Source organism: Lactuca virosa, chromosome 2 (assembly GCF_052849685.1).
Source record: "Lactuca virosa cultivar CGN04683 chromosome 2, Lactuca_virosa_CGN04683_v6, whole genome shotgun sequence".
In the NCBI taxonomy this organism is placed as follows: domain Eukaryota; kingdom Viridiplantae; phylum Streptophyta; class Magnoliopsida; order Asterales; family Asteraceae; genus Lactuca; species Lactuca virosa.
The window spans coordinates 23,662,061-23,674,609 of NC_136427.1; the positions used below are offsets into that span (position 1 = coordinate 23,662,061).

The 12,549-nt window shown below is 31.4% G+C and overlaps 1 protein-coding gene across 1 annotated transcript; it reads left to right on the forward strand.

Moving 5' to 3' along the window:
• The first annotated feature begins 3,002 nt into the window (after positions 1 to 3,002).
• On the forward strand, positions 3,003 to 12,260 carry LOC145158968 (5'-3' exoribonuclease 3-like). The gene is made up of 23 exons (XM_079077837.1): positions 3,003 to 3,323; positions 3,952 to 4,054; positions 4,149 to 4,225; positions 4,639 to 4,830; positions 4,927 to 5,046; positions 5,130 to 5,192; positions 5,333 to 5,479; positions 6,069 to 6,227; positions 6,341 to 6,418; positions 6,550 to 6,636; positions 7,825 to 8,187; positions 9,212 to 9,304; positions 9,535 to 9,630; positions 9,755 to 9,825; positions 9,908 to 10,036; positions 10,133 to 10,209; positions 10,291 to 10,331; positions 10,478 to 10,552; positions 10,647 to 10,804; positions 10,882 to 10,986; positions 11,072 to 11,147; positions 11,237 to 11,316; positions 11,434 to 12,260. The coding sequence occupies exons 1-23, from the start codon at positions 3,120 to 3,122 to the stop codon at positions 12,116 to 12,118; spliced, it is 3,279 nt and encodes a 1,092-aa protein (XP_078933963.1). The 5' UTR covers positions 3,003 to 3,119; the 3' UTR covers positions 12,119 to 12,260.
• The last annotated feature ends 289 nt before the right edge of the window (positions 12,261 to 12,549 follow it).

The following is a 12,549-nucleotide window of genomic DNA, read 5'->3' on the forward strand; positions in this document are numbered from 1 at the left end:
TCGCTTGATCTCTATTTCGAGTTTTTAGCTGTCTACTGATGTATCCAAAACTTAGAAAAATCATAACTTCCTCATATGAAGTCAGATTTGGACGTTCTTGTTATGTACTTTTACGGTTTAACATAATCTACGACTTTCGTTTAGATACCTAAGGCTAAAAAGTATTTTATTGAAATTTCACTTTTTACGCTTAACAAGTGTTTTACCGGTTTTGACGCGGATCTTTGATTGGTCATAACTTTTTCGTTATAACTCGGATTTGGGTGTCCTTTATATTTCTGGAAACCTTGACACGATATCTAACATTTTATGTATCCTAATTGAGACTTTAGAACATTTTATTTTTGACGCTATTTTTATTATATCAGAAGTAGATTACAAATCTTTGACTTGTAGGTCATTACTTTGACTTGAAATATTTGGGTTGTCACAAGGACCCTCCGGTCGATAACTCAAATAAGACCCTCTGGTTACTCAGTATTACCACTTAGGTAAGTATAGTGAGAAGACTCACCTCGCGGAGTAAAGCAATATATCCCACACTCGAATTGATGGTCTAGACTCTGCCTACACATATCACAATCGTCTCTACTTAACAATTATATAAAACGTTAAGCTAACTCCTCTACTAAATCTCCGAAAAGGGTGAAAGACCATTTTACCCCTCCATACTCTCCAAAGTCCACAATTTGACCCAACCCTAAAAGTCAACGGAAGTCAACACTCAAGTCAACAGTCCATGTTCACTCAACTCGTCGAGTGCAACTCATGAACTCGTCAAGTCCTCATGCAGAGTCCAGAAGATCGGGGAAAACCCTAACCACTCGTCGAGTTATCTCATCAACTCGTCAAGTTCGCTCTGAAACCAGAAACGGGAAAACCCAACTCAACTCGTCGAGTTGGATGCCCAACTCGTCGAGTTCCTCAGCCTCTTTCTCATTACATTCATTCCAGTCGATTCCAATGCTTCAAACTCCAGATCCAACGTCCTAGGATGGAGTTACCACATAAAGTTGCTAACTTTACGATCATGCAAGGCCTCCCAAGGCTAAATCACACAAAACTAAGCTTAAGAAGGGGTTTAGGACATGAATACGGGTCAAAGCTTCATAAATCTTGAAGCTTTATGCACATAGGACCTAGAGAAGTCCATATCTGAAACTCATACCCTCTGGGCAAGCTTAACTCGATAATGGCCCTCATTTTGCACCAAAAAGCCCATACACCAACATAAGAAGATATCTAAGGAATGGAAAGCCAAGGTAGAGACTTTTTACCTCCCACTGGATGCCAACACGATGTAGATTTGTATTAGACTTTTAGTTGTCTCTTTGAACTTATCTTTAGGATTTTGATCTTATCATCTTGAATAGAATTCTTCTGAGTATGCTCTTGGGAGATGATCCCAACTTTAGAATTTACTAGGAATAATCCTAACTCAGGTAAGATTGGGAAAGATCCCACATAGAAATGCATAGGGGATGGTCCCATTTTATAGTTTTACTGGGGAGAAAACCAAAAAAACTCAAGCACTAAAATTATAATATACTCTAATATATTCATACAGTTTATACTTTTTGGAAAGGTCAAAAAAAACTATCAAATTGATGAAAAATAAAATGAAACAATGGAAAAAAAATTAAAATAGGAAAAAAATTAAAAAATAATACAAAAAATATTAAAAAAAAATATGAAAAAATAAAAAAAAAATACTAAAAAAACCAAAAAAAGATGAAAAGTGTAAAATGTATTAATATATTAGAGTATATAACAATTTAGTGTTTGAGTTTTTGTTTTTTGTTTTTCTATTTTTTATTACTTGAATCAAAATAAATAAAAACAATAGAAGAGTAATAAATAACTAAAATTACAAAAATAAATAGAAAACAAAAGGTGAAATATAGTGATAAATGCAAATATAAAGTTGCTAACGATATTAACTATAGGGTATCAAAGTAAAAAAAAAAGAAACATGAACCGTAACAACATAAAAAAAAACATTAACGCTTCAATTCACAAATATAAAAAAATTAAAGAAAAACGATTTCAACATGGTTTATCGAATTTAAGTTTATTCACTTGAATCAAATTTAATAAAAACATAAAAAAACCATAAACAACTAAATTTATAAAATAAAAATAGAAAACAAAATGTCAAAAAGAAAAAAAGTTACCAAATTGTTCAAAATTTATATATATATATATATATATATATATATATATATATATATATATATATATATATAAAGTTTATATTTATATTTTATATATATACAAAATTTATATTTATAATATATATATATATATATATATATATATATATATATATATATATATATAATTTAATTTTAAAAATTAGAAAAACGTAGAAATTGACATGTGGATACTATTAATTTAAAAAATACTACAAAATGACAGATGTAAAAACTTATGAGAGATTGACATGTGGCAAAATGGATTTTCATTTATTAGAGTAGATTTTTATAGAATTACAAGTAGGTGTAAGACCCATGTATTATATGGATTCATTTAAAAGAAAAATTAAATATCAAATTCTAAATATTTGACAAGTTTGAATTTATAAGAAAAATTAGAAAAATACTGAATTATTTAAAATTAAAGTGTTTTTTTTCTCCTTTAAATTTAAATAATAATTTAGATAAATAAATAAAAGAAACTAATAAAGTTTTAATTTAGAAATTTTGAAATCAGAAAGTCAATTAATAAAATTGATATACATTTATTATTATATTTATTGTAATTATTATATTTAGATATTATATGAAATTTAATAAAATGAAAAAAACCATAAAATGATAAGTGAAAAAAATTTAATTAAAAGTAAACAAAAATGAGATGTGACCAAATAAATAAGAGTGTGAATATAAAAAAAAGATTTTCATTTATTTTTATTTATTTATTATTTATTAGAGAGGATTTTATTTACTTTATTTTAATTAATATACTATCAATTTACAATATTGGTTAAATGAATAGGGTAAATGAACCCTTCTGCAAATTTCTTTTCGCGTCGATAGCATTGTTCTAAACCCTCCTGCAAATTTCTCAAATCTAGTTAGGGTTTAGTTATCTAGTAGGTATAGCAAGGCTGGTTTGAGATGGGCGTGCCGGCGTTTTACCGGTGGTTAGCCGAGAAGTACCCGATGGTGGTAGTGGATGTTATAGAGGAAGAACCCGTTGTAATCGGTGGCGTTAAAATCCCGGTGGATACAAGTAAACCTAACCCTAATAAGATCGAGTACGATAATATGTATCTCGATATGAATGGAATTATTCACCCGTGTTTCCACCCTGAAGACCGGGTAACGAAATTCGAATGAATTTTTTATGTTCTTTCTCGTTTGGTTTATATGTTGATTTGTATTAGTTTCTATACATGCTTTACTGTCATTGAAAATAATTAATTGGGAGCTTCATTGACTAAATATCAGATTCAAGGTTGATGAAGGTGTTTGGATGTGCAATTATTCAACCGAATATGATCATTATAGTTTTCAAGAAAAGAAATATGATTAGCTTTAAGCAATCTTGATCTGATTATGATTTTCAAGTTCATTGGTCCTTTCAATATCACTGCTTTCTACTGTTTTAAAACTTTGATATATTAGAATCTGTTGTTATCTGATTAAATAGTGTGTAGATGAGCCTTATACATTTACATACTGCAAGAGTCACATTATGCAATGCCATGTTTAATGTATTCTTATTATTTTGAAAAGTCATAGGTGTTATCATTATAAATGTTTACCTTTTATATAATTATACATTGGCATTAAACACTTAACTGGATCAAGCATACAAGATACTTCTAAAGATTCATATAACAAAGTAATAAACCATGCCAGAATGCTCTTTTCACATGATGCTATATATATATTTTTCATATGTTTATAACCTTATGATTAATTATTTATTTTCCCATGTATACAGCCTTCTCCAACCTCTTTTAGTGAGGTGTTTCAATGTGTGTTTGACTATATTGACCGATTATTTGTAATGGTGCGACCACGAAAACTGCTTTACATGGCTATTGGTAACTACTAAGTGCATATTTATTATTATTATTTTTAATTTTTTTTATGAGTTGTGATTTAGAAATATTTGCTTAACTTTTAAATAATCATTAGATGGTGTTGCTCCAAGAGCAAAAATGAATCAGCAACGTTCAAGGCGTTTTAGAGCAGCTAAAGATGCAGCTGAAGCAGTATGTACCTTTTTCTTATATCCACTTCTTTAAATTCCACATATAATAAATTATAATCACAAAAATGACCAAAAATATGTGGGCCCCATTTAAAAAATTGACTTCCTTTTTAGAGCAAATATCAAATAACAACCACCTGTTTCATAATGGATCCATTGCAAAATTACTTTTACTTACAAAAGTCTGCAAAAAGTTTTTATTTTTTTGTTGCAAAATTACATCATCTTTTCACAAGATATGATTTTTTTGACCTCTTTAAGTTTTTAAATCGTTTTCCACATCTTTTTTAGCTAAATTGTACCCATTATGACTAAAATATAACTCAAATTGACCCATTATGAATAAAATACAACTCAAATTGCCATATTTTACACATGGATTGAATCTTGATTCTTGTGACATATGTTTTGTAGGCAGCTGAAGAAGAAAGATTGAGGGAAGAGTTTGAAAAAGAAGGAAGAACACTTCCTCCAAAGAAGGATTCACAAACTTTTGATTCTAATGTCATTACACCAGGAACAGAATTCATGGCTGTTTTGTCAATTGCTTTACAATATTATGTCCACAAAAGATTAAACAATGATCCCGGATGGAAGTCTATAAAGGTATTTGACTATTTGACTATTTTCTAGTTTTTGATTTATTTTTCATGTTACAAACATTTTTCATTGTTCTTGATCTGATTATGATTTTTATGAAAGGTTATTCTTTCTGATGCAAATGTTCCTGGTGAAGGGGAACACAAGATCATGTCATATATTCGTCTTCAAAGAAATCTCCCAAGTTTTGATCCAAATACTCGACATTGCTTATATGGTTTGGTAATAACTACACAAATCTTTTTTTTTTTTTTTAAAATTTTTTTTCTTTAAACTCAATGTTACATAAGTTTGTTAATTTACAGGATGCAGATTTGATAATGTTGGCTTTGGCTACTCATGAAGTTCATTTTTCAATACTTAGAGAAGTAAGTGTTGTATAATTAACTTACAAAAACTAGTGAAATTAGCATACACATGTTGTCCAATGTATGTATGTATGTATGTATGTATGTATGTATGCATGTATGTATGTATGTATTTATGTTCTCATTGTTTTATGTTTTAGGTTGTATTTATCAAAGGAGAACAAGGGAAGTGTTTTGTTTGTGGTCAATCAGGTCATATGGCTGCTGATTGTAAAGGGAAGGTGAAGAGAAAAGCAGGAGAGTTTGATGAGAAGGGAGGCAATGAAGAGCCTAAAAAACCATATCAGGTACATATAATTGGACATGAGGGCATTTATGTCTTTTGCTCAAACAAGAGATCAAGTGCAAGTCCATGTCCCACCTTTCTGTTTGGGACCCAAAATTTCAATTTTTGTCTCATTGACATTATTACAATTAGAGTAAATTACACGAATGGTCCCTATGGCTTGGGGTAATTTGCACTTTGGTCCCTAACTTATCTTTTTAACTCGGAAGGTCCCTACAGTTTGTTTTTGTTGCACGCTTTGTCCTTGTCTTACCTAAAAAGACTATTTTGCCCTTGATTTTTTAATTTATTTAAATAAGGTGGGTAGGTAAGGTAAGGTAAGGTGAGGTGGAAGTGAGGTTGGGGGTGTGTTTATTTAAATAAATTAAAAAATCAAGGGCAAAATAGTCTTTTTAGGTAAGACATGGACCAAGCACACAACAAAAACAAACAATAGGGACTTTCCGAGTTAAAAAAATAAGTTAGGGACCAAACGTGCAAGTTAACCCAAACCATAGGGGCCATTCGTGTAATTTACTCTTACAATTATGTAGTACAAGTTGGGCTATAATGACTCATAATTCTTTAATAATTGTTTATGCTTTTTGCAGTTTCTCAATATTTGGACTCTTAGGGAGTATTTGAAACACGAGATGCAAATTCCTAATGTTGAGATTGATTTGGAGAGAATAATTGATGATTTTGTGTTCTTGTGTTTTTTTGTTGGAAATGATTTTTTACCACATATGCCTACATTGGATATTCGTGAGGTGTGTTTTTAAAACCTCTCTTGTATCTCCACTTATAATGATCAATCATGCATTATTTATAATTGTATTTGTTACATTTCAAATCATGTAACTCTTATTATTTGCTTTTTCAGGGTGCCATTAATTTACTATTTGCAGTATATAAGAAAGAATTTAAGGCCATGGGTGGGTATTTGACTGATGCAAGCAAGGTGATTACTGATTACCTGTTCTTTGCTTAATGCATCTTTTTTTTTTGACTTAATAAAGAAAGTTACAGAAATTTTCTAAAAATTTGCACTTATTTGTTTTTCATTCCCATTTCTTATTTTCATTATTGCAGCCAGATCTTGTTAAAGTAGAGCATTTTATTCAAGCAGTTGGATCATATGAAGAGGCTATATTTCAAAAGAGAGCTCGATTGCTTCAGGTATAAATTCCCACTTACACATCTTTTTCATTTAATCATTCATGTTCATAAGCAAAACAAAATATAATATAAAAGAAAAAAAATGTTTTAAGTTTAGGTACCGTATAGGTCATGATTTTGTCTAAAAGAAGAAAAAATGCAAGAGAAAAAGAAATCAAGGCTAAGGGGTTAAAATGATAAATCCTTTTCTTTTAGAAGCAAAGGGTTAATCTCAAAAAAAACTTATATTTTGTGTTTTTTCCGGATTAAACCTGAAGTTTATTTTTTGCCTGAAAAACACCTTGTATTTTTTCATTTTTTCCGATCTGGCCCTTCTAGTCATTTATTGCCACAAAATTGTAAAATGCGAGGTTTTTTTTGAGAAAACTAATAAAGTTGAGGGCTTATTTGGAAACATTTAGAAGGTTGAGGGTTTTTTTTCGGAACAAAATAAAAAGTTGAGGCCTTTTTTCGGAAAAAATGAAAAATACAAGGTCCTTTTCAGACAAAAAATAAGTTTGAGGTTTTAATCCGGAAAAAAGCACAAAATATAAGGTCATTTTTGAGATTAACCTAGAAGCAAACAAGTAAATTTAACCAGTTACACTACATATCTATTATTAATTAGTATATAGTAATCTTTCAATCTTGACATTTTTGGGCCAAAAAATTTTAAACTTTGACATTTGTGGTTTTTTTTTCTTTTGTTGCATTGTGCCACTAAACTTTTTCATTTTTACACTTTTGGTCCCTTATTACAAAAGTTTGTGGTCTTCAAAATTTGGCAAGTTTAGTCCCTTAATTCTCAAAAGCTTAAGGAATAGTAAAGTTCTTTTGTTTTAGACATTTGCCACTAAACTTTTTGATTCTTACATCTCTGGTCCCTTATTACAAAATTTTATGATCTTCAAAATTTAGCCACAATATTTTCCACAGTTTGGCAAGTTTAGTCCCTGCCGCCTTCTATTGTAAAAAACACCTGCGGGTTTTTGTTACTAGTTATTAAAAATATAAAACATGGGGTACAATAGTAATTTTGTATGGTTTTAACTTCTAACACTCAAAGTTTAACAACATAAACCAAATATATAACTTAATAACATTACAAAAACGGCTGATACTCACATTAAAAAAAAATTGGACTTGATTCAAAAAAACCATATAACTTGAAGGACCATTTTTGTAATTTCCTATTTTTGTTTTGTTTAGAAACAACTTGAGAGGGTGAAACGTGACAAGGCTCAAGCAAAAAGAGTTGACGATGGTCAACCACGTGTTGACCCGGACTCATTGGTTCCGATCACCCGGTTCGATGGTGCACGGTTAGCATCTGGTCCTTCACCTTCACCTTACCAACAAAAAGGATCAAGAAAAGCTGTGAAGAAAAATGAACACCAAGTTAAGCTTGCTACAAAAGACTTATCTGCCCTTGAACTTGATATCCAACACAAAAGACCAATGCAATGCGATGATGAAAAAATCGATATTCGTGCTAAAAAAATTGCACGTTTGTCTTCTGGGGTCACTGTTGGAGCTGCAATTGTGGAAGCAGAAACAAGTTTTGAAAGAGAAGTATAAATCTTTTTTAACAAATTACAGAAAACCCCTTATATTTTCGGCAGTTTTGCAGTTTGACCCCTTAAACTTTGTTTTTTCCAATTAAACCATAATGTTTCAGACATTTTTCCAAGTTAATCTTTTTGACCTGGTATAAAACAGGTAAGAGTAAATTACACGAATGGTCCCTATGGTTTGTGGTAATTTGCACGTTTGGTCCTTAACTTATTTTTTTAACTCGGAAGGTCCCTACTATTTGTTTTTGTTACGCTCTTGGTCCCTGTCTTACCTAAAAAGAGTATTATTTAAATAGGGAAAAATGGTGGGGTAGGTAAGGTAAGGTGAGGGGGGTGGGGTTGGGGGTGTGTTTATTTAAATAAATTAAAAAATCAAGGGAAAAATAGTATTTTTAGGTAAGACAGGGACCAAACGCGTAACAAAAACAAACAGTAGGGACCTTCCGAGCTAAAAAAATAAGTTAGGGACCAAACGTGCAAATTACCCTAAACCATAGGGACCATTCGTGTAATTTACTCAACAGGTAAAAATGGTTAATTTGGAAAACGTTACTAGTGAAACTTGATATAACATGTTTAAAGGGTGAATTTACCTGACTTTATTTTGTGAGCAATTTACAGAAAAAAAAATCATTATATAGTATGAAATTCTGTGGTTTAACCCCTTAAACTTTTTTTTTATCAACCTATAAAAGTTTTTTGACATTTTCCCAATGTAACCTTTTTTGACCTAAATATAACAGGTGAAAATGGTTAATTTTGAAAATTAACAGTGAAACCTGATATAAGTAAGAGGTTAAAATGTTTGCAACTTCTATGGTGTTTAATTGAAAAAAAATTAAGTTTACTGGTTAAAACTGCAAAACTGCCCAAACTATAATGATTTTTTAATTTGTGTTATTATTATGTAATGGTTTATGGAAGTTGGGTGGTTTAAGTAACTCCTGTTGAAGTCAAGGGACCAAATTGTAGATGATGTAAAAATGTGTTAATTTTGTCAAGTCTTTTTTTTTTGTTTTTAGGCATTTGAGAACAAAGAAGAATTAAAAGTCAGGTTAAAGGGTGTACTTCGTGAAAAGTCTGATGCTTTTAACTCTGAGGAGCTGGAAGACAAGGTTAGATTTTAAAATCATAGTATTGATTATGCTAAAGCAAGGGTATATAAGTAATTTCACTTTACTCTTTTGATAATCAGCATCATTTCAACTAAATAATCCAATAATCAAACTGATTATTTGACCTCTAAATAATGGAAGATGTAGTTTACGCAAACACTAGAAACTGATTATTGAGATAGTACAAGTACAAGGGTATAAAAGTAATTTCACTTGTGTTTTTTTGCCAGATTAAATTGAGCGCCCCTGGGTGGAAGGAACGGTATTATGAAGAGAAGTTTTCAGCCACAACTATTGAGGAGATGGATGCAATAAGGAGAGATGTTGTAAGTCTTCTAAAATTGTTAAAAACTTTTTCAATTATTTACCATTTTTTTATGATATAAAATCCTTTAACTCTGTTATATTGTTACCACTTTATGACAAGTTATTTAATGCAATTCTTTATAGGTTTTAAAATATACAGAAGGCCTATGTTGGGTGATGCACTATTATTATGAAGGTGTTTGTTCATGGCAATGGTAATTTTTCCCCTTTTAAGGTTTTGTTGTGTATATATTGTATTTTTTATTTTTGATTTTTGATTTCTAATTTTTTTTTCAGGTTTTATCCTTATCATTATGCACCATTTGCTTCTGATCTCAAGGATCTTAATAAATTAAATATAAAATTTGAACTTGGTTCACCATTTAAACCGTTTAATCAGCTCCTAGGGGTTTTTCCTGCTGCAAGGTTAATTTCGTCCTTTTACCTTTTCCCTTTTTTTTTTCAAGATTAATATTTTCTAACTTTTTTTTTATTGTTTTCTTTTTCACCTTGAAAATGTAGTGCACATGCACTTCCAGAACAATATAGAAAATTAATGACAGATCCAAACTCGCCAATTGTCGATTTTTATCCAACAGGTATGTAAAAAATAAGCATTTTTTCTACTTTATATTTTTATAAATAGATTTGAATTTTATTAAATTTCTTTTGTTCTTCAGATTTTGAAGTAGACATGAATGGAAAACGATTTGCATGGCAGGTTTGTTATTAATCTTTTTAATATGCTCATGAAAATAATGCTATTAATCTATTAATCTTTTTTTTTTTTAAATTAAAACAAATTACAACTTGAAACCTTTCTGATTGTTTTATTTTATTTTTTACTAAAAAATGTTTTGTTTTCAGGGTATAGCTAAGTTGCCTTTTATAGATGAAACTCGTCTTCTAGAAGAAGTGAAAAAAGTAGAACACACTTTAACGGTATGTTACTTAATTTAATTTTAAGTTAAAAAAAAAGGTTAAAACACTTGAAGATTTTACTTCTAATTCTAGTTTTAATTTTTGCTTTATAAAGAATGAAGAAACACAAAGAAACAGCAGGATGTGTGACATGCTTTTTGTGTCTATATCACATAAGCTTTCTCCATACATATTTTCTATCGATGACCACACTATAAAATCTGGATCCAAAAAGCGGGCCCAAATCAATGAAAAAATCAAACCTGAATCAAGGTTTGTTGTGAAATTACCAAATTGCCCCTTACACTTAACTATTTTTCTGATCAATTTTTTTTTTTGGCTATTTGTAGTGATGGAATGAATGGCTACTTATCTCTTCCTGCAGGGGATCCATGCCCTAAAGTTTTCAGATCACCTATTGAGGGATTGGAAGATATCACAGACAATCGAGTCATGTAAACTCCAAAAATTAATTAATTAATTGTTTAATCATTTTCTTAAATTGGTATATACGTGATTAATTACTATATTACCCTTCAGTTGTGCAATATACAAGCTTCCGGATCCTCATCCCCATATACCTCGCCCCCCTCCAGGGGTTAAATTACCAAAAAAGGTAAATTAATATTATAGGCTTATATCAAATGTCATTCAAATAAAAAGTTTTTTTCTTTTTTTAAATAACAGCTTTATTTTTTTATGCAGACTGTAATGGAGGATGATTTGACAGAAACACCTGCGTTATGGCATGAGGACAGTGGGCCCAAACGTTGGGAAAATGGAAGGTGTGTTTTTGGTTAATTAATATCAATGTAATTTCACTTCATTTTAATTTAATATTAAAAAATCAAATATTTGAAAACCAATGCAATTTTTCATTTGATTAAATAATTGTGATTCAGGAATTCAACTTTCCGATCAAACGGGCAGAATACACACAAGAACCCGCCCGGATCTATTTCCGGGCAGCGACTGGCTGTGGCGGCTCACAGACTTGTGGTCAACAGTCTACAAGCCAAAACCGCCGCCGCACCACCGCCTTTTCAACAGACTGGACCCCATAATCATGCCGCCCAAACAAACCGCCACCACCGGAGCGGCAATGACTCGGGTGAGCCGTGGTCGGGGCAGCCTCAGGGTGGTGGAAGGCGGAGAAATAGGCGGAACCGCCACCGGTCGGAAGGTCCTGGAACAATTTACCCTCCACAACCGCCACAAAGTGTGGGTGGTGGTGATTCTAACCAGAATCAGAATCCGGTCAGAATGTGGGTGCCCCGGGCAGGTGGCGGGGCAACCAAAAAGCCACCACCGACACCGACACTGACACCAGCTCATGGGAGTAACAAAGTTATGGGGTTGAATAAGGGTGGGAAATTTACAAAGCTGCCACCACCACCACCACCACCGCCACAACAACCACCACAACCACCACCAGCTCATGAATGTACTAAAGTTATTTCAAATCCACCACCACCTTCCCATGGAAGTAAGAAAGTTAAAAAAAAGGGGAAGAAAGTTTACAAAGCCACCAACAACACTGCCGCCGCCACCACCTCCACCACCACAACCACCACCATGAGCTCTTGAAAAGAGGCATTGAGCTAATTATTCCCCATGTTTTAGGTTATATCATATAGTTCTTCATTTGTTCGTAACTTCAATTTTGTTGTGTCTTGTTATAATCGTTAGATGCTAACATTTTTGTTTTATTTAGAACACCATTTTCATTTTTTGTATTGTATGTTTTTTTTATGATATTTGAGAAAAGAAAGATATTTTAACAGGAAAAAAATTATAGACCCAAAACTCTATTCATTGTTCCTTTGGTTGTTTCTGATAACTTTGAGGACACACCACAATAAAGTTGTAGAAATGTATTTCGAGTGTTTACTTCTTAAATAGTTAGTTATAAAAATTATATAGCTCTTTTCTTATCAAAATTTGTACAAGTCACCTTATACCTTAAGAGGGTGTTTGGCTTTCCTTTTTAAATGATTTTTGGGACTTTTGGTTTTTTC

Coding starts and splice junctions, on each gene's coding strand:
- LOC145158968 (XM_079077837.1), top strand. CDS start 3,120: ATGGGCGTGCCGGCGTTTTACCGGTGGTTAGCCGAGAAGTACCCGATG. Junction 10,332..10,477: donor GAAAACGATTTGCATGGCAG/GTTTGTTATTAA, acceptor TTTTGTTTTCAG/GGTATAGCTAAGTTGCCTTT. Junction 10,805..10,881: donor AAAATCAAACCTGAATCAAG/GTTTGTTGTGAA, acceptor GGCTATTTGTAG/TGATGGAATGAATGGCTACT.